The sequence below is a fragment of the Manis pentadactyla genome, chromosome 4, assembly GCF_030020395.1.
Source record: "Manis pentadactyla isolate mManPen7 chromosome 4, mManPen7.hap1, whole genome shotgun sequence".
NCBI classification, from domain to species: domain Eukaryota; kingdom Metazoa; phylum Chordata; class Mammalia; order Pholidota; family Manidae; genus Manis; species Manis pentadactyla.
This window is the reverse complement of record NC_080022.1, coordinates 31,478,037-31,500,327: the sequence shown is the minus strand read 5'-3', so window position 1 is coordinate 31,500,327 and position 22,291 is coordinate 31,478,037. Positions and strand designations below refer to the sequence as shown.

Below are 22,291 nucleotides of genomic sequence, written 5' to 3'. Positions count from 1 at the left end.
CTGGAAAGTTCTTGGTGCCTGTCCTCTCTCTAGCTGCTAGCGAGCAGCCCTTTTGTTCCCTTTAATCCTCTGTGCCCCGCACAGAGTGGTGATGTGGGTTTACGATCCTCCTTCCCTCTTCGCTGACGAAAGCTTCGGCCACACCAGCCGCTCCCTCCGCAGGCCCTGCCCCAGGGTGAAGCGCTTCCGCAGCATGTCTTCCAGTTCCTCCTGGAGGCTCTCGGGGGACGGAGCTGGGCGGGAGGGGCGGAGCAGGGGGCGGGAAGGCGAGCTCGATTCTCAGCTGTCAGCAAAGGCAGCATTGATCCGCTGAGCGCCAGTAGGGGAGGGAGGGAGGCAGAGTTGAGGGCCTGCAAGGAGGGGTCTGCAGGGACCTAGGGGGTTCCCAGGCTGGGCTCGGCAGCCGGCCCACAACCCCTACCCCATTAGTGACTCTTTTCTCTCTACATAGCACAGGGGGCCTTCTGGGGTTTGACCTGAACGGCTGCTCCAGGCCCCCTGGTATGTCAGAGTCAGAGCCTGGTGCCGCTGCCCCGTCCTCACTGGTAACTGGGGAACGTTTCTGGATCCCGGAGCCCAGCTGTGGATGCAGTGCTAGGGGCTGGTTGACCCATCCTCTCCCTATGAACTGAAGTTAGCACCCCCTAGAGATATGGCTTTGCCTTCTGTGGACTGCATGTCTAAGGGCTTTCTCAGTCGGGGGTCCTGGACTATGGGGCTAAGGCCTGGGGACTTGAATGGTGGGAAGCAATTGTAAGGGATCTGGGAAAGCTTCTTGGGGTCTTTATGAGGCTCTTCTTGTGTGGCAGACATGACACTCGAACCGGGTTGCTCTTAATCAACACCCAGAATATCTTTAATTGGGTCTCTTCTGGGAAATATGATCCTCAAGTTCAGCATCGTCACTGGACCTCACGCCTCTCTTCCCATTGGGGGACTGCAAAGGTCCTTTCCTTGAGAGGAGCCCTCATTTCAGGAAGAGGGTCTCTCATGGAAATTCCCAACCAGATCCAGACAACCCTCTCACAAGCAGCAGGAGGAGGAAAGAGACAGTAGCTGCAGCCAGAGGGATGGAAGTTAGGTCTCAGGAAGGCCTTTCACCAGGCACGGAGACCTGTTTCTGCTGCAGATGTAAGTGTAATGAGGGACAGGTCCACTGATTTTTAAAGTGGAGAGACATGGAACATTTCTTAAGAGGTGAGGGGAATGGGAAAGATGGTTCTAGGAGGCCTTAAGCAAAGTTTAGTTTGGGGTGTGTGTGTGTACGTGTCTCTGTGGACCTGTACATGGGGGAGTGGAGAGGCAGAGAAAGTCCTGTTTAGAGAGGACAGGTGGCCACTCTGAGGGTCACCCAGCGGCCTTCCTGCCCCCATCCGGATTCCCGGGGCATGACTGGGAGGCAGACATCCCCACCACAGCCTTTAGTGACTAAGACACTTTTCTGAGCAGCTGTCTCAGGCTCTCTCCACCGCCTTCCCTGCTGGAGGGAGTGAGGTGCTGTGGTTTCCCACCCTCCTCCCTCCCCCTCTCCCACCTGTTCTCTTCACCCACCCTCAGCCCCCACCTTTCTCCCTGTCGACACTGCAAAACTGCCCACTCTGCCCAGACACACTCCCTGTCCCACCTGAGCAAGCCCCTTCCCCTCCCTGGGCTGAGTCTCCCCATCTGTACAAGAAGGGGGTAGGGAGCCAGCATCTCCTGGAATTCATCACTGTAGCCATCATCCATCAATGAAGCAAGTATTGATTGAGAGGAGCGGTGGGGATGGAGAGAGCTCCCATTTGCTGAGCACCAACTGTGGGCTAGGCCCTGCCCCTGCTGGAACTAAGAGCAGACCTTTGCGTGTGAGAAAGCTGAGGCTCAGAGAGGTGCAGGGACTGACCTAAGGATACACAGCAGTGGATGACCCCAGAACTGTTTGTCATGTGTCTTCTTCCCTGGCTGGACCTACCTACTGTGCACAGGATCCTGGGGTCAGTGCTATGGGCTGAGACACAGATGGTCCAATCCCTGTTCTCTAGGACTCACTCTTGCCAGGGAGAGAGACTCCCATGTCTGAAAGGATTGAGGTCTGCAAGTGGCTGGGACCTCAGTCCCTAGGGCCAGGTTCAAGCCTGTCATTGATTGTGACAGCCTGCCAGTGTGACCTCCAGTCAACCAAGGGCACAGATTCCTTTCTTGGAAGGGGAAGGGGGCTTTAAGTCAGTGGTTTTCAGACTTCATTAGCAATGGAATCTACAGATAGAATTGTAAGGCAGCACCCAATGTGTAAAAAGCAGAGGTATTCTGGTTAAATTGGAGTGAGGGGATCAGAGTTCTGCTCACCAGACCTCTTCCTCTTCCCTCTTCACACCCCAGAAACCCTCTGGGTTTTCTTACAGCTTTAAGGTTTGCTAGAGGCCAAACAGGGGAGAAGTCTCCATTGGCAAGAGCAGAGGGGACCTTCTTGGGGACAGGGGGAGGGAGGCCTTGGAGTAGTTCAGAGAAGGGTAACCAGTTATGCCTGCAGCTACTATTAATGAGGCCTGTGCTAAATGCTAAGCCTCCTGCAGGACGCTTCACCTGCATTGTCAATTTCAGCACTCCAACAAACCTGTAATACTGTTCACACCTCCATTTCACAGGCAAGCCTAAGATTCAATGGAGACTTGCCCAGTGTACCTCTTTACTCCTGTGCTATAGTGTCTGTGTGGGGGCATGGGGTAAGGTGTAGGGAGGGGGGAAGGATGTTATAGAGCATCAGGGAGGAAAAGCCAGTTTGGCAAGGGAGACACAGGAGGCCTTGAAAGCTAGGCTGAAGGGACTGATTTGGCCTGATAAGAAGCAGGGAGCCTGGCCAGGGCCTGAACCTGGGTTTGCTGCAGAGGCTGGGACAGCAGAGAGCTCAGGAGGGGTGGAGTTTAAGGCACCAGCACCCAGGGAGGTTGGCAGAACCAGGGCAAAATGAGCACTGAACACAAGTCGTGGCTGGGCTTCCTGAATCTACCAGCTGGTGACTTTGGGCAAGTCACTCCACCTCTGCCCTACCTCCCCAGACTGTGAGGAAGACCGACGCAATGATGCATGAAGAAGCCAAAATTGTGCAGGGAGCCTGTACAAATGTGAACTGTGATCTTACTGCTCTTCAGGCATGTGGGGGTCAGAAGAGGAAAGGCCATGAGAGTTCCCCAGTCCCAGAGACTCTTCTCACCTGGGAAAGCATCCTGGAGGGAGAGGATTGGGGTGGAGGGGGCTCCGGGGTATTGACATCACCTGCATTATTTACTTCTAGGGATCAACCACCACAGACAACAGGAGGAGAAAGTGTAAGGGAAAGATCAGGCCTGCTTCCTTCTCCCAGAGAGGTAAGAGAGGACAAGAGACTTAGGTCACCCAGCAGGTGCAGGTGCTGGGAGGGGCCCAAGGAGTTTCTCTCCCCTCAGATCTGGATGTGCCACTGAGCTGCCCCAGCCCAGACCTGCAGGCCTCTGGGCCTGTAGCTCAGAGCCACAGGATGTGTGGAGGGTGTGGTGGCGCTGAGCTCAACGAAAGTGAACCGCCACTGATCCTCAGGGTTAGAGGGGAGTCCAAAACGAAGCAACACTGAGGGAGAAGGGGCTGTGGGAGGTCAAAGCCGTCCCTTCTCCCACTGCTGCTCCTCCGTCTTCAGTATTCTTCCTCCTTAACCCCCAGTTCCTGGAAGACTGTGCAGAAAGCCAGCGCTGTTGTGGTCCTGCTGGTAGCCTCCACGGTGTCGGTGAGCACCACTGGGGCAGTGAAGTTGGTCAGAAAATGACTTTTCTGAGTTAGAGAGGGCAATGGAAAAAAGCTTCCCTGCTCCCACTCCCCTGGTGGGAGAAACTTGGATGAGGGCTCACAGCGGGAGGTGATATGAGTAGGTGGGACTGCAGACTGAGTGGCAGGGAAGGGGGTTAAAAAAAGGGATGAGACCTGGTAAGAGAGGGTTCAGGAAGGAGAGGAGGGGCTCTGAAGGAAGGCTAGGTGGTCAGTGACAGGGATGAAAGGCCTAGAGAGTGGAACTTCCAGGTCAAACTTGATCAAACACTTATTAAAGTCCCTTCTCCTTAAAATGTTAGATACAAGATAAATGCTGGATAAGTTTAAAAACATATATATATTAAAATACACATTCAAGTTCAAAAGCAAGAATGAGAAATCTCTAAAGGCCAGAAATGAGAGGGTATTTGGTGGTGAGCAGGAATTGAAGCTGTACCTCTGGGAAGGGGTTCAGCGTTCCAGCAGGATAGGAAGTATACAGTTGCAAAGACCCCACCATTGGCAGGGGCTACACTAGGCTTCTGCTTAAAGCTGGGTTTAGGGAAGTGCTGCCTGCTATAACCAGGACTAAAATATCTCTGCATGCTACCAGCTTGTCCTGGCTTTGGGTAGAAAGAGTACCCGAATGAGGATGACACCTCAAGCCTGTCCACATGGGTATGTATGGGCTCAGGATCTGACATTAACACCCTGCAAAAATCCCAAGCCAAGACACTAGTATAAGGCTAATATAAGACACTAATGTAAGAGTTTGGGGATGGTGCACTTCTACATGGCTTAGGCAGATACAACTGAGAAATCACCCATTATGGAGGCTCCCATATCCCAAGAGATAAGAAAATGTGCTGCAAATGACTGTCTCAAGGATAAACTTTACAACACATAAGAAGTAAGTACAATATCTTAAAAGACACCTCTCTCATGGGAGAATTTGTACTTAAAGGCCTAGAGATAATGGACCAATCTGAAGGGAGGTTTAATATAGTTAAAATCTTGAAGAAGATAGAGGGAAGGAACAGCACCTATAAAACAAGAACAGAAAGATACCAAACAGGAACATGTAGCAGACAGGAACAGAACTATCTAGCAATTTTAGAAATGAACACTAAAGTAACTGACATTTAAAAAATCAATAGATGAGTTAGTAAATACAGCTGAAGAATTAGTGAATTAGAAGCTAGTATGTCCTCCAGAGTGAAGCACAAAACAATAAAGAGATTAAGCATGGGAAAGAAAAGAGAAGATTTAATGAGAAACTCCAGCATATATATTATTAGTTCTAAAAAAAGTTACTGGAAAGAATGACTAAGCTCTTTCCAGAAATAAGATGTGAATTTCTAGATTTAAAAGGCTGATAGTCTGCCTATTAAGATCTCTTTAAAAACAAAACAAAACTACATGTAGACACCTTATAGCAAAGTGTAGAATATCAAGAATAAAAATAAAATTCTAAAAGCCACCAGAAAGTAAAGACAGCTTATCTATGAAGGTCCAATAATTGAATTGACAGTAAGCATCTCATCAGCCACAGCAGATGCCAAAGACAATGGAATAGTATTTTCAGAGTGCTGAGGGCAAAGAATTGTGAACCTTGAATTCCACACATTGCCAAATCATCATTTAAACCAAGGCATTTTGACACATATGAGTTTAGAAGCTTTTGTCTCACAGACTTCGCATGAAAGAGAGGCAAAGGGAATGGGGGAGGGAACGGAGCTGCATTGGTGATGGGGCTTAGGGCTGCAGAGGGAGGCTGGCTCTGTTTCAGACCTCTCCTCAGCACCAGCCAGCCGGGAGAGCCCAGCCCAGCCTGGCCCAGCTGGGGACAGCTCAGGTTCTCCCCTCCTGAGCACTAGCCTTGCTGTCCTCCTGAACCCCTCTAGTGGCCCAGCACCCAAGCTGGAGAGTAACAATACCAGCCCAGCTCAGAGGGCCTTAAGGAGGCCATGTTCCAAGTTGCTCATAAATCAAGTAACACCTTACAGAGGCCAATGCAAAAGCTGGGTTACTATTCAGGAGTCACTGGTAGGGGCTCTCAATCTCTGTAGGTCAAACAATCATGAACAGAGTGGACAAGACCAATGGGGCTGAGCTGGCCGAGACAGGAGGCTTCTTGGAGCATCTGGCTCCATTCAACCAGCTGGTGCCCTTTTATAATTTCTTAATCTCTTTGAGCCTATTTCTCACTTAAAAAATGAGAATACCCAATCTAATGATGTGAAGATTAAACAAGATAATCCATTTAGATACCAAGCTGTAGATGTATATTTTCCTACACAGAAGTTTCATGAAACAATACCTCTATCTAATACCCCTACCTAGCATATTAACAGCTCAATAAAAATGTGTTAACAAGAAAAAAGCAACAGTGAGAGTAAATGGGCAGAGGTGGAAATGTGTGCAGTGTCGGAGACCCTGACTTCAGGGAAGGGTTTATGTCCATTTGCTCACTCATCAATTAACTGTTATTTTCTTGGTGCCAGGCCCTGTGCTAGACTCTGGAGGCACAGAGATGACCATGAACTGGAAGAGGATCATCTTTGAGGAAGACAGTCAAAATCAGAAAATTCTAGGAGTGATGGGGGATTCTTTAGAGCCTAACTGGCCTTGTATTTATTGTCTATCTTTCCCATTCCCATCTCACTCTGCCCCCAGGCCAATAAAAGCTCCATGATAGCACAAACCTTATCTGAGTTTCCACTGTCTTCACAATGGCCAAACAATGTCTGATACACAGAAAGTGCCAAAGAAATATTTGCTGAATGAATTAGTGGGTATAAGCACTAATAACAGAGGCTGTAGAAGCTGCTACGGAAGTATTGAAGAGGTCTTCACTAACTCTGCTCCAGGAGTTAGAAGTTTGTCAGCAAGGGCCATTTAAATCAGGTCTTGATGGCTGTATAGATCAGTAAGTGTAAAAGTACAAGGATGTTCCAGGATTTGGGACCAGTACACTCAGAAAACTGGAGATGAGTTCAGGAAACAGTGAGCAATTTGAATGTGACAGGAGCATGGAATGCAAGAGTGAGGACAGTAGAAAGAGAGAGACAGGAGATGGGAAAGGCCTTGAATGAACTTGAGCTGTCCCAGTCTTTAATTAAAACCTAACCACCCACTGTTGCCTTAGAAGGCTCCCTGCTTCAAAAGTTAAGAGTCTTATCAGGAAGGGGGTCCAGGATTTAGTACCCATTGAAAAATGGGACAATCTTACCCACATAGTTCCTAGAATTGGCTTAAATTGGGATGAGGGTCAGAGGGCACCTCTTAGAGATGGGTAAGTGCTGCCTACTGCCCCCTTGTGGCCTCAGCAGAATTGAGCAGCAAGGAGGCTGGCCAGGTGGTTTGTTCATAATCCCAGGGGCCTCCAGTCTCCAGCATCATTTCTCTTCAAGGAAGTTATCCTAACTACCAACTGTCCACACACTAGATCCAACTGCTTTATTTATTCCACATATAGCCAAGGCTGGGCCATTGGGTTTGGGGAGGCAGAGCAAAAGGAGACAGTTCACAATGAGTAAAGCCTTGTTCATACACCCATGCACTCACACCTTTAGCCAGAAAGCAACTATATATGCACAGGGGTTAGATCAATGTTTTAGTTTCAGCTCCACCCCTATTCATAGAGTGACCTTGGGCACATCACTGCACTTTTCTGGGCCTCCCATGTCTCCGTTTGTAACACAGGGATCACAATCCCTCTTCCTGTCTCCCCTGCAGGGTCACTGTGAAGATCACTAGGACAGATGCTGCAAGTGCTAGGAAAAATGTTTCAAGCGTGCTCCGGATGTAAGGGGATCATGCTGGGTATTAGATAGGGGTTCTCTTGGGCTGCACCAAAGTGTTTGTTTACACCCAGATGGGCCCTGCTGGTGGAGGAATTTAAAGGGAACGTGTGAATAAGAAAGTTATTTGCCAATCACAACTGATTGAAACATCTCCAAAATAAGAATGGAAGCCTATGGGAACACAAGGACCCATTGACTAGTCTGAAATTCCAATTATGTCTGGGTTTTCAGGAGTGAGTCTAAGAGCAGCAAAGTGGGACACTGCAGCAGCCTTAACTTGGAGGGTGAGCCAGGAAATGAAATAGCTGAGTTTCTGTCTTTTCTCTGAGGCCAAGGCCCCTTCTGTGCACTCACACACAAATGCTCATTCTCTCCAGATGGGGCTAGGCACACAGCTATTAGTGAATACTTGCATGTCTGAGATGTGTTTGGGTACAGGACAGTGGCCAAATGATCCCCTTCAGAGAGAAGTCCAGTGCTAGAATTAAGATAGATAACTGGAAACAGTAGGAGGAGGGGCACTGTACTGAGGAGTCAGAAGCTGTCCGCTGCTCCTGACTCAAGGGGCAGATATGACGACTTCCTGTGGTGAGAGTATCACCAGCTTCACTTCACCCTGGAGGGGGCCCATGTAGCCAAACGTTCAAACTAGGCAAATCTCTGATTTTGCAAAATGATGTTATTTTTCTTCCTTCTTTAGTGTGAATCTCTTAATCTGATCCCCCGTCTCTCTTTTGGCAGCCAGGAAGCCCAGAATAAAATGTGAAACCTAATTCAATCTTTACAGCCAGAATATTTGTGTTCTTGTTTTCTATGATCCTGATTTCCTACTCAATTATATTCTTCCTAATTCTAATTCATCATATTTTATTATTTCATTGTGTATGTTTTCAGTGCAAGCCATCTTAACATTTTTTGCACTTAGGTAAATGGTTGAAAACGAAACAGAAGACATAGCTGTCCAAGTACTTACCATGGTTAGCAGTGGGGGATATTTGTTGAGGGAATTGGAGCATCAGGGTCAGACTTGAAATGATCTAACATTAAAGGTTCTTCCCCACTCCAACCTCATCCTTTAAGACAGTCCCCAAAAGGGAGTTGCCCAGTGTTTTACGGTATATTACTGTCAGAGAAGAAACTATACCTAGTTTTTTGGCTCTTCCCATGACAACAGGCTCTATTCTAGCTGTTAAAGATGGCACGGTGAAGGTAAGGAAGATGGCTCACCACTGGCCTCTATGGCCAGTGAAACCCAAGAAATAAGTGGGATGCTCTATTGTCCCTGCTTCGATTAACAGGAAGCAGCCCTGGCTATAGAATGCTTCTGATTGGCTGGCTGACAAGGGACTTTGGGCTGCCTTCCATGGCTGATGCCATACCTTTGGTAATGGGCATGGGCACAGCAGTCAGTTCAGAGTGCCAGCCTGTGCCAAGAGCAGAGGGATTTACCCAGATCCTAGCATCCTCCATGAAAGATAATCTCACAGCCCTCAACCAAACAGGACACAGCTGAATCTGGCCCATGTGTGGTAGTCCAGGAAGTAAGGTAGGCATGTACCTCTGAGCAGCAAATAGATTCTGATGAAGTTAATTTTAAAAATCAGCTGACGACTTCAGTTTGAATCAGATATACAGCCTAAGTTCCCTTGACTTTGGACATCCTCTCCTCACAAGATCCCCCACTTCCCAGGACAAATGAACCTTTCCAATTTCCAAGTCTTTCCCAGTCAAAGTGGTCCCATGAATGCCCCCAAACACAGAAACCCAGACTCTAAGTTACCTAAAATGGATTTATTGCATTTCATGCAGTTTGAAGTCCATACAACAAAGGAGACTAGCACAATGTTTAATGCATTTAAGAAAATAAAATTAAAAATGGGGGTAGGGACAACAAATGCACTGAGTTCTAGTCTCCTTAGGTCCCTGGGAGAGAAGGTTTGGGACTGAAACCATCCACTCTCCTGACTAATGAATTCAGCTCTTAAATGTAAGGAATATTTCCATGGCCTCTGGATGCAAATACACAGAGCTCTGGGGCAAGAGCAGGAGGATGGGGGAAGGATGCTAGTGAAGAAGCTACATGTGTTCACCTCATTTAATCTGAGGGCAGAATAAGGTGGCAAATTCTGGGGTATCAGTTGTACCAAGAGTCAGGAGACAAAATATGCCCCTGAGCAGATTTGCTCCTAAAAAGAAGTGGCAGTAAGAACCAAAAAAAACAAATATTTCTTCAACCACACTCTTGCCATAAATATGTTATTTAATATTTTTGTTTCATAGCACTGGACACAGAGCTCAACATATTGAAATATTGATTCCTTGGAGAAAAAAATGGAAAGAAAGGAAATAAAAAATATTGCATCTTTCTGTTCGGCCCCCAGGTGAGGGGAGTGCTGCACCTGCACCAGTGTCCCAGCCTGCAGGAGGCGCTGAGGTCAGCCGGGTCATCTGGGGAGGGAGGCTGTGCCCACCGACCAGGGCTGTGTATCAAAAATTGTGTTGGGTGTCCTTGGCCTTGCCAGCTCAGGCCCTCAGTCGCCGGTCACCTGGGGAGCCTGCCCGTCGGAGGGCTGGTTGGCTGACTGGATGAACATGGGCTGGGCGAGGTCCTGGCCGGCAGGCATGGTGACTTGCTGGATCTGGTAGAGCTGCTGCGAGGGGTGGAGAGGAGAGAGTGAGGTCACCCCTGGGAGAGGGGCATGCAGCTCCCTATGGGCCTCAAGTTGGTTGGGGGCCCCAGATATCTCAACCACCACCCACTGCAAGGCGTCAGAGGGAGGAGGGGATGTGGAGCTCTGCTGGGGTTGGGAGCAGCAGACACAGGAGGCACCAGCCCGGTGTGTGGGGGGGTGTGTGGTGGGCGGGGAGGAGGTGCAGGGAGTTGCACTTCCTGCGGCTTTCACTTCTCTGGGCTCTGCCTCTCCCGGGAGCTCAGAGCCTCGAGCTTCCTGCACGCTGTTCCTCTGTGACAAACACAAGCAATTCGAACCACTATACCAGCAGCTTGGAAGTCAGCATTTCCCCAACTCTTAGTAATCCTCACTGGCAGGGGCAGTAGGATTACCCCCTCTCCTCTTTTCCTCAGAAAAGCTGGTTCAGGCTGAGGCTACACTTAACCTGCACTTCTCCATGGGCCCTGCTGAGGAAGTCACCTGGGATCAAACACATACTACAGCCCTGTGACTTGTGAGGGGTGGAGAAGATCTCACATGGCCACTAAGGAAGGTTAGGGTCAACTGGATACTGGATTTCACAAGTTCCCAAAAGAAACCAAAAGCCAAGATACTTGGCCACAGGAGCCCTGGTGTGCAGCCTCGTGGACTGGAAGAAGCCAGAGGCGTGCTCTGATGTCAACTCCTCTTCCTTCACGGCAGCAGAGAACACAATTTGGGCATGTCATCCTATCATGTCCTCAGGGGTCTCTGGGATTACGGTGTGAGGGGAAAGGCAGAGGGAAAAGGGAAGACTCCTTCCTCACACGGGTTGAGAATTACTCAATTCCAGGCACCAAGACAGCTTGAGAGACCACATTTCCTTTTCATTTCAACCAATCCATGCTATTAAAAAACAGCATGGCTTAGGGAAAACCAGTCCTAGAGAAGGAAACAGGAGGCCTGCATCCTAGTCCTGGTTCTGCAATGAACAGCTGCGTGAGCACTGCACATCTCCAGGGCTCGGTTTACCCAACTGTAAAACGAGGATGTAGTTCCCATTAAGTCCATAAATCTAAAGGATAGGCACCCTGATTTAAAGACTACTGTGTTTAACAATTTCTATCCACTCGTTACTCACAGAAGATGGGACAGTTGCTCTAATCATCCAAACCCAAAAGATATTACCTGCTACGCCCCCAACTCTTCACCCTCTGCTCCTGCCCAGGCTGGGTGTCCTACCTGTCCATCTGTAAACTGGCTGAACTGCTGCTGTCCTTGCTGGACCTCTGTCTGCGTGATCTGTAGGAATCAAGATGGCAGAATAGGCAGGTCAGCTGCAGGATCTCGTCCACCAGCCCACCACCCACGTGAGGGTTGTGAGGATCAAACAAGACAAGGCATACTGAGCACCCAGAATAAGGCCTGGCACAGAACAAGTGCCTGACAGGTACCAAGAAAGCAAGGGCCCCTCCCTACCCCAAGCACTGATAGCTACACAGAGTCGGCACCATGGAGAGGACCCTGGAGCACGTAACATACACCTTCTATGACTGTCTCTCTTAATGTCCACCTACTCCCCACTCCTGCCATCTACTCACTGCAAGATCTCTAGCACCTGGGGCTCAAGTTAAACAAAATAGCTAGCTCCTATGTGCTAACATCAGGGCATAATAATTATGGTTTAGGCAGAAGCCCTAAGAGTCTATCTTTCAGCCATTGAAGGCAGACTGCAAAACAGGCAGTGATAAGTGGTCCCTTTTATTCTTGGAAGGTGGACTCTAAACCAAACCCGTATCACCCAGATTATCTGACTGGAATATGAAACACCCTGGCGAGCATGTAGCCTTGGCCCTGAAAGCCCTTGTCGCAAACCTGTGAAGTACTTTTTCCGAGAGAGGCCACACGTGGCCCTCTGGGCCAAGGCGGGGTTGGGGACGGGGGTGGGGTGGGGTGGCACATTTATCACAAGCACTTAAAATTGTATGTGGGAATTTTAAATATATTTTTAAAAGAAATTTACTGACATGTAAAAGTGCATCATATAAATGCCAGCTGCTGGAGATACTTGGTCGATAAGAAAGAAGGTCGATAAGAAAGTGTGCCTGTGTGCACTGTTTGTATCTATGGAACATTTGACTAGTGATGCCCTCTGTGTTCCATCATCTGCGATCATCTCAGCCAACCTGAAAGGTTGCTCTCTCAAGTGTCCTCACAATGGCCAAAACAACCTATCAGTCCCACCCATGAGGCTGCAAGGAGCAAGAAGTGGATGGATATAAAAGGGCTTTGGGAGGATTTCTTACTATTATTCCATGTTTGGGTCTTTCTCTTCCCACCAGTCTATGTAAGCTGCTTCAAGGTAGAAGTTAAGTTTTGTCTTTATACCTCCCAATGCAAAGTATTCAAAAAATACTGCAAGAAATTAATTTGCAGGATAAATGAATGACCCTGAAACAAATGGAAAATACTCTTCATAGATGAGGTTAACTGTACTCTATGGTCAGCAGGAATGCCCTTCATATCAGCTGAGAGTCAAGTTTCATTTATACCTTTAAACTCCATTTACATATTATTTATCAGTATTCACTCAACAAACATTTACTAAGCACCTACAAAGTGCCAGGTTGTCCCAGCTGCAATGTGTTGTTGACAGACTGCCTTCAGATGCCCTCTTCTTGCTTCTCCCCTTACCCTCTGTGCACCCAACTCTCCCCACATCCTGGCTTTAGTTTTTGGTCCCCAAACTGACCTCTGGGGAACCAAAAACTCTTCTCATTTCCTCCCACCCCCATGCCATATAGTTTTTATATCCCAGTTTAGAATCTTACACGGTTTGGGGTGGGTACCCAAGGGTATGACCAGTCTTGAAATCTGATTCCATGTCAGTGAGCCCCAAGGAAACGAGGGAAAAGCCCAAGTTCCCATGCGAGCCAAGGTTTAGAGCAGGCACTTTAATGATCCCACAGACTGTATGAATCTCAGAAGTCTTGCTGTTGGCTCGTTCCTCATATTTTCCGAAATGAGATCTTTGGAGACCTGTACTACAAACTCAGCTCTGTCACCACTGTCAATAGATACATCACCAGAAATGCAACTGGGCCAGACAGGTCCAGCTCTTAAACGATTGCTGCTTTTTTTGGGTCTAAGGCAAATGAGTCCATTAACCTCCCTTTGATGAGCATCCCCCATCCCTGCAAAAGATGCCCACAGTCCCAATCCCAAGCCCAACCCCCTCAGTACCTATGGCTCACAGCCTTCAACATCTTATATATGAGAAGAGAAAAGCAGAGCAATCCTTGGCAAGGGGTGCATGAGGAGGTGGGGCAAAGTCTAATTAAGCTTCCCAAAGGGCACAGGAGGTGCGCCAGAACCCAAAAGTTATTCAGGTTTAAAGATGAAAACTCAGCCTGACAGTAAGGCAGTCTGTCAAAACACCTCCCTAACCCAACTTAGACACACACACACACACACACACACACACACACACACAGGCGCACCCCCTCACACACACACGCTTTCTTCAATTATTTTTGAGAATTCCCCTGCCTTGCATTTCTTTGTACCTTGAAAACAAGACGCTAAGAGACACACTTTGAAACCAATACTCCTATAAACCCCATCTGTCCCTTGGCATGCAGAATAGATGTGGAGGGTGTGAAAGTCAACTGCTAAAGGATAAAGTGGCAAAAAAGTCGTGTGCTGAGCACTCCTTTCCAGAACCAGCTCCTGTTGGTTCCCCAACTCAAGCCTTGCATCTCTAGGCACATACCTGTTGAGCATTGGTAGCAAGTGTCTGGATCTGTCCCTGCACGACTTGGGTGCCTGACACAGGCTGTGCTAAGCGAATGTACTGCAGCTGGCCGGCATTCAGCTGCACCTAGGGCAGGCAGAGACACAGACCGCAGGAACTGAGTGCAACCGCAAACAGGCAAACTTTGTATGACCAGAGACAGTGACTGTTCCCTACCCCACAAACCTCTCAAAAGAAGCCTACCCTGAAAAGTTCCTTTTTAACAGAGGTCACAACAAGCAGAACCATAACATCTCCATCACACAACACACAACACACAGAAAAGGATATGTTCTCTGAATGGATTTCAGAAAAAATTCCCAGAGGATCCTACCACATCTGCGAGAACAGCACGGCTGTACCCTCAACATGCACTGGTTCTTAGCTGTTTAATCACAGTTAATCTTAGGATTTCATCCCAAAGACTGTCTGGCATTACTGGAATGCTTGTACCTAAGTGTGGGCCTTTCTCCCCTCCACCTCCACATTTCCCAGCCCCAGTTCCCAGGATGGCTGATATAATACTGAGGAGCTCCAGTTCCTTCAGGAGCCCAAAGAAGATGGCCACTACCCCACCCCACCACCCTAGTACCCCAACTCCATGCTGCACATCGTAAAGAAAAAACTGGCCTGCTTTACTATCTCCGTCCTCAAGAGCCAGAACCAACCAGGGTCTGTGGGACTTTTAGGATCCTTGGTGTTCAGCACTAGCTCTGGCCAAACATTTCCCAAGAGGAAACTGAATCAATAAACCTTTTACAGAAAACCCCATCATGGGGAACCAAAGCTACAAAAATGCCCTCCGAGTCCCTCATGCTTAAGATGAAGTATCAGATAATACCATATACCACACTGCTGCATTTAACTGTGTGCTAAAAGCCTAAACTGGACTCCGTGACACTCCAGGGCACCACGAAAGCATCAGTGCTTCTGGCGTGAGGATGAAGGGGGGAACCCAGGCGGTTACAAGGTGAGAGGAACTGCAGCTCAGCAGAGAAAACAGGCAGCTGAGGAGGACACGATATGGGGGATGAAAGAGGTCCCAGCAGCACCAGCAGATTTGGTCTCTCTACCTGGGGGCCCAGACACCACTCTCCTTAGCTGCCCAGGCTGCCTTTGTGACAAGTGTGAGCTTCTTGAGGCAACTAGGCAAGTCACAGTTCTTTACCCTGGAGCAAAATTTCCCCTTGCCTTCAAGAACCAACTTCATTGCAGGGAATTTCACTTCCATAAGGAAAATGCTGATAGGATGAAGCTGCACTCCTGTATGCAGCATTAAATCAAACTGCCTCTGTGAAACTTCCAGCCTCAAAGAGGATTTAATCACCAAGAAAAGACTACCACTGAAGTTCTTGGTAGACCATTCCAGAAATGTCCACTTAAGGAAAGATGAGGGGAATAGAAAAACAAAAACCTATTAAGAATCTGGTTCAAAGAAGACAGGGCAGGATATTATGACCTGCAGTCATTTTTTTCTGGAGAATATACCAGGAGATGCTGCCGGGAAGTTGGGGTGCCATGCCTAGACTCCCCACCTGTATCCCACAATGCAGCTTCCAGGCAACAACTTTTAAGTTGCTTATGGGGATGGAGGCAGCTGGGCACCTGGGAAACCTCATCTGTCGAGAGACTGATGTGGCTGGTCCCAAGAGTCACTAGTACGCCAGCCAAGGAACATGGGATGAAAGACCAAAGCCTTGTCCCAGAAGTCAGGGGTAGGTGCACTGATAGCATTGGATTTTACAGATTTTACATTTCCCAGTTGGGAAGAGCCCTTTGCAGAAACTCAAATGTGACTGAAAAGCTGTGAGCCAAAGAGTTCCAAGTAGTTCTTGGAAGCAAGAAGCTCTTCTCTGAGGCTTCAGTTTAGATATCTGGTGATCCTCTGCCTATCAGTGCTCAACCACAGGACAAGGCTAGGGGCCCTCACAGCTTTTTACATTAATCACAGAAGGAATAACCCTACACATCCCCTTCTTGGGCTTTCAAAGAGAAACAGTTTCCTTCCTGAAGGTTATCATTATTATGAACACTTTGATGAGTTTAGAAATGCAGATGCTGTAGAAAGTATCTGAGAACAGTAAAGATAAGGTCCTGAATTCTGCAACGAATCTGTGCTAAGGCTCTGTGCCCCAGAAGGTTAAAAAGATTCTAGTTAAAGTTACTATAAAGTGAGGACTCTTTTCTGGCTTCACTGAACTTGTTTTGGTGTCTTCACATACAAAAATGAGAATCATTCAAGAGAGAGGTCTTGTGGTTGGTGGTGAAACAGTGAGGCAAGACACCTGGAATTGAAGATACTGTATGTGTGCATGCATGAGGGAGAGAGAGGGAGGGAGGAGGGAGGGAGAAGTGAGATGGAAAGTGATCCACAGAAACACAGCCTCCACTTTTCTAAGCTTTTTCTTGGGCTATTACTATGTTAATCTAAGGAAGAAGGCGTTTCTCAAGCTTTTTTCAAAGAGGAAGTGGTTAACCAAGTTTAAGTGAGTTTCTGTATCTGTCTACATTTCACTTACAACAGGATGAGCAAATGGGCAGGAAACAGAGGGACTCCTCCATGTCACTCACTATCCATATTTGTTAGTGGCAGAATGACCAATGTATAGATGTCAAGTATTAAGACAGGAACCTATTTTTATAAAAGAAGTACAAGTAAAAAAGCCAACAAATTTAAGAAATGAAATCCCTCAAGGCACACAGGAAGCAGCAGTCCACAGTGAAGGAACAGATAAGTTAAATGAAAGCCAAAAATACACTTTGCTGCAGGCTCTACTGGGAACTGACTCATGAATATGCAACAAGTGTATTTATGGCTTTCCCTGTACACCTCCCTCTTTTACTCAGCTAATCAAAAGACAGGACTGCCACACAGGGCCTCTGGGCCTTGGCACGGCGTAGTGGTTACAACAATTCTCTGTGTAGGTGGGATGGGGGAAATCAAGAGGAGCTGCCCCGTGGTGAACCTGAACCTGAATGAAAAGAAAGCAGTGGGTAAGTACACAGTGGACTAAGTTGTGGTCTAGGGTAATGGGAATATAGATTTAAAAATATGTACATATGCACGCACACACACACACACATTATTACATATATGTATGTGTGTGTCTATAAAATCTTTTAAGTATTTCCTGTTACATTGCACAGTGCCATGCAGACCTTGAGGCAGGGCAGGGCTTACCGGGATCTGCTGGATCTCTCCTGTGTTCGTGATGATCTGCTGCATCACCTGCATGGTCTGTCCCGTGCTGCTCTGAGCCTGCTGGGCTTGGCCCTGGGGCTGAGCCTGGACAATCTGCACCTGCTGACCTTCTCCAACCTGCATGGTCACCGGTGTGGTCTGGAAAGAAGTCATGAGCAAGCTAATTGAGCGCTGACTCAGAACCATGAGGCTACCAAAGAGTTAATATTGAGCAGTTAACTAGGAGCAAATGCTCTCCATGAGTACCTTAGCTCATCTTAACACTAATAACAATACTCAACCTACACAATCCTTTAGGCTAGGGCATTGCTACAGTTACTGTTTAAAGTAAAACAGATGGTAATGCTCTCACCAGTGCAAAAGCACAAGGATTAGCCCAATTTGTCAATATGAATTTACTAAGTTCAGGATCCTGGGCTCTTTCTTAGACATGCAAGATGCTGGAATGAAAATTCCACATACTGGCTTTCGCCCTATTCCAGCAGCAGAGTGACTTCAGCCCACACCGTCCAGCTGGCTGCTCTAGATCACAGCACAGCTTCCCATGGGACAAACACTGTTAAGACACTAGACACTGTTAAGAGTTGAATCTTAACTGAGGCTACCCTTAAGCAACAGAATTTAATAAAACAAGGATTTTAACTGTCAAGAAACAGGTATCTCAGATTTAAGAAATTTCTGTCTAATGTATATGACCTGGCAGAGTCCGTGTCTCTCACATACACTTAGCGGATTGTAGTCCTATGAAACGTGCTCCTGTGAGAGACAAGACAGTAAGATCTGAAACAGTCCAAAGGACAGGTCAGTCATCTGTTCAAATCTCAAAAAACTTTAAGCAGTGAGCCCAGCATATCTTGCTCATCTGGTGGTGGAGGTGGTGCCGAGTGGTGGGGGGAGGTGATGGAAGGAGGTGGGACCTTTTAATCTATACGTACACCCCCAACCCCGATTCAGATATGCTCTCTCCCCACTCTGAATGAAAAATCACCTCAATAAGATGACTTTGGGATTTTCAGTGAAATTATAGGCTTCAATCCATGTTGCTGTTCTGATGTTACATTCTGACTGCGTATGTCTACCATGCATCTAAAGTTACAAGGGATGTATTCTGGGAACTACAGACTAGATTCAGGGGTACTATACACTGGAGGACTGTGGGAAAGAAAGGTAACAGAGGGATCTGTAAAAATACACACAGAAGTGGGCTAGAATAACAGGAAACACCTCCAGTTCTCAGCACAATTTTCAACTCAGACTATTTCTCAAACCTCCAGGAATAAAAAAGTTTCCAATTTTATGACAGAAACACAGGATTCACTTTACCAAAACATGCTTGCCTTCCAACTTTAATATGTATTCTGTCCTGCAAAGGCTTTCTGAACTCAACATGAAATACTAATTACTACAGGTCCAGGGAGGTGTGACACAGCATAAGCCATCCTGGAACAGCAGGACAGCAAAACAACAGCGGAAATGTGCTGGGAGGGACCAACTCTGCGATCCCCACAAGCCTTACCAGCTCCAAGCTGAGCAAGTCTGGGTGGCAGAGAAGATAGATGAAATTCTCGTGGACTTAAAAAATACAAAGCATACTGCCAGCTAACTCATCACTGTACTATATCAACTCAATTTTCCCAAGAGGATTTCCAAGGTATTTCTAAATCATTTCAAGAAAATGAGGGCTTGTGTTATCATGGCAGCAGTCAAGCCACGTATGGCGTGCCCTGCTGTCAGGGCACAACAGCCATGAGCATCTTAGGATAATCGGCCAACCGGAGCCAGCCCTTGGCAGACTCCTTGAAGTTGGCTCAGAAGGGATAAAGCCTTTGGCAGGTAAAACTCTCGCTACTGCAAAGGCACAAGCATTAGCCAAAGAAGGTCCCTTAAGCATCCCAGTGCAGTGGAACACCCTGAGGCAGGGACGAAGCTGCAATCATCTTTGAACCCCTCCTGTCTACCAGGGCAGCTGGCAAAAGGGAAGCATTCAGTAAATTTCTGTTACATGGATCAAAAAATGAGCAAGGAATAAATCCTAAAGTCATAATTAATACTTAAATGATAAATACCTCTGCTCTGTTTTTTTTCTGTCTAGGCAAATGCAGCTCCTTACTAGAATACACAAGGCTAAGATGTGTCCTATCTTTTCAGACTTGCCCTGAAGTTCCCCCATGCTGACTGAACCCTGACAGCATGCCCTGTGCTGATGCTGTACCCTCCACTGGGAAAGCCCTCCCTCCCCTCTTCATCGGATTCATTTCCACTGTTTCCTCTAAGACCTGTACCGCTGCCTTCAGGATGCCTTCTCCCTCCCTCACATCCCTGTTAGGTGCCCCATTTGATGTGCTCCCATAACACCCTTGACACAAGCCTAAGAATATCTTACATTTGCAAGTGATAGTATAATCTTTAAGTATTTGTAGCCCCAACTAGATTGTGAATTCTTAAAAAATGAGGACTGTTTTATTCATGCTTGTATCCCCAACACATAGCATAGGACTTTGGATGTTCAATGTTTGATGAATAAACAAACAACTGACAAGGAATTCAGATTCAGAACTAAGAGAAGACAGTTCTTTGCAGCCTCTCATGATCCTCAACAAACATGAATGTTACTGCTCTCACAACAACACAGCTGGGGAGAGAAAGTATCTTTTGATTACCGTTATAAAAAGAGAAGGTCATTGACATAAATATGGTGGGACAGAGAAATAGGGAGAAGAAGAGGAGAGGTATGCAAGCTGGCAGTTGAGGCCTGATCTATCATGTAAGGGCATAAATTCCAATTGCGGTGTAGACACCGGAGGCATGGACAGCAGGCATGGGGTCCACTTAAAATACCTTCTATGGAGATGCCACTACCCGTCATGGAGCATTATAGAGAGTTAAAAAATTTTTTTTGGCTTATAGGGATCCTGGAGAACATCTTGTTCATTGTACTTTCCTCATTTGACCCATGAGGAAACTAGGGCCTCGAGAGATTAGGGTGACATGTTATCTCAGTGGCTGAATCTGGGGAAACGCCCAGTTTCAGACTTCAAATCCAGGGCTCTATGACTGACTGCCTCTCTGCCCTAGTCACACTGGCGCTATCCCAAACCTAAGAGGCTTGGGCACCCTCGGCAGCTCGCAGACCTGTCCCTGCTGAGGCTGTGCAATGATGATCTGCCCGGGCTGGATGGTGGTTGTGGAGCTGGTGGTCTGCTGGCCTTGCTGCTGCCCCTGGACCTGGACGGCGGTGGGCTGCTGAGCCAGCGTGAAGTAGTACTGGACAGGCTCAGCAGGAGTCACAGACTGGCGCACCTCCTCCTGTGGGGCAGAAGGAGAGGCAGGTAAGAGGAAAAGAACCAACTCAGCAGCCGCCACAGTGAATTTCCATTCCTCCCCCAAATGAGCTCTGTGCAGTTGTCTGCTTGAATGCTGAGCTCTCCACATTTGAAGCCAAAGGAAAGTGGAATTTGAAGAGACCAGTTGTGCTAAATCAAACTAAAAATAACAGATTCCATAGGCTTTAGAAAACATACAGCCAATTTTCTGAAGTACAGAGTAATCACCATTGCGTGATGAGTCGCAAACGGGCAAATAATTACCGTAACTAAACAGCACACACCAGCAGTGCTTGTCAGTAAATGCCGCCAAGGCCTGTGATCTGAGAACAGTGCTAACTGCAGGCACCAGGAAGATCCTACCCAAACGTCATGCTCTCAGGCCAGCTCCCCAACTTGCAAAGAGGCAGCACTCTCCTTATTTTGTCCCCACCACCTCAGGAGGGACAGAGCAGGGGTAAGAGACACAGGGCTTTTCCTAGGTTGGTTTCGGAATCAAATGTTGAGAGCACTGTTAGGCAAGTGCCCAGCTTTTCACAGCACACTGAGAGCTCTGTGGTCAGTGAAGTGAAGGCCACATCTATCCAGTGTCACATCTGGTTCTGGTTTGTACTTAGCCACAGAAGCGCAACCCAGGGGGCCTGAGGGACAGCCCTCCGCTGGGATGCCTCCTCGGCTGACTAGGGAGGTCGCACTCTGTCCAATCTGCTGGGTGAAGAGACTTCCTTCTTCAGCTGACGTTTCCCATGGCAGAAGGAGTAAACAACCCTCTCCCAGCCACCTTAAGCTCACAGCTGAGAGTGTAGGATGTTTACACACACTACGACATGGTTGCAGCCTGAGGGTCCGGGGTTGGTCAGCCCCTGACCACTGACACAGAGATCCACGTCTGCTCCGACAGCCCTGTGACACACGGCGCCCCTGCCTATGACAACAAAAACAACAAACACACAACCACTTGGGCTGGCTGAGCAAAAATATCAGCTAAATTTAGTCCTTTCTTGTTCTGGACTAAGTTTGCCAGATTCAGGAAAACAGGAAAAGACCCTTGAACTTCAAGGTACAGAGACCATGCAGACTGCCTCAAAGCTCCCCAAAGTGACATTTATAAAGTTGGTATTGACCCCATCCCCTCAGGTTAGGTGCCCCAATTTGTGCTGCTCATCACACCTGTTTGTACTTGCTTATCAAATTCACTAGAATGGAAGTCCTATGAGGACAAAGCCTAGCTCTCTCTCGCTCCTGACTGTCCCTACCACTCATTCATTCTCTCGTAGGCACTCAGTAAGCAGTTGCTGAATGATGAATGCATTTATACAGCCAGCCAGACAGCTGGAGGTAGTACTTTTTTAAACCCAAGTTGGTCGTATGACAAATTCTCATGGACCCAACTGCTATTACCAATAGACAAGAGTCCCTAAATTCTTTTGCTACTTCTAGGATTCTATGGCCATGGTGCAGGGAGAAACTCGCATGCCCTAAAAAACAGGGCTGGGTATTCTCTTGCTTGCCTGGTGACTGGGGGCCCAGGATACTAAAACTAGGCCTGCTGGTATCCAGCCTCTGAGAAACATGGTCTCTGTATGACAAGGCTCCCTGAAAGCCATTCCCCCAGCCTTTGCAGACATCGTAACATTTGGGATTTCTAAGCTACTCCTCAAACATGAACCAACTTTCTAGGTTAATGTATTCTGTGCTTCAGCTCCAAATAATATGAACGCTGAACATGCTCATGCTGAGCAGAAGAAAAAGGAGGTCTC

At 47.6% G+C, this 22,291-nt stretch overlaps 1 protein-coding gene across 4 annotated transcripts in view; it reads right to left on the bottom strand.

Annotated features, from left to right (window-relative positions):
- Window positions 1–9,394: 9,394 nt before the first annotated feature.
- The window catches only part of NFYC (nuclear transcription factor Y subunit gamma), a 70,745-nt gene continuing 57,848 nt past the window's right edge, over window positions 9,395–22,291 (bottom strand). For all 4 annotated transcript variants that reach the window (XM_057500082.1, XM_057500081.1, XM_036892875.2 and 1 more), the window contains 5 exons: window positions 20,341–20,514; window positions 17,188–17,346; window positions 13,986–14,093; window positions 11,456–11,515; window positions 9,395–10,213 (listed from right to left, as the gene is read on the bottom strand). In XM_057500082.1, the coding sequence (XP_057356065.1) occupies window positions 10,094–10,213; window positions 11,456–11,515; window positions 13,986–14,093; window positions 17,188–17,346; window positions 20,341–20,514 (621 nt within the window). In that variant the 3' untranslated portion in view covers window positions 9,395–10,093. The remainder of the gene's footprint in view (window positions 10,214–11,455; window positions 11,516–13,985; window positions 14,094–17,187; window positions 17,347–20,340; window positions 20,515–22,291) is intronic.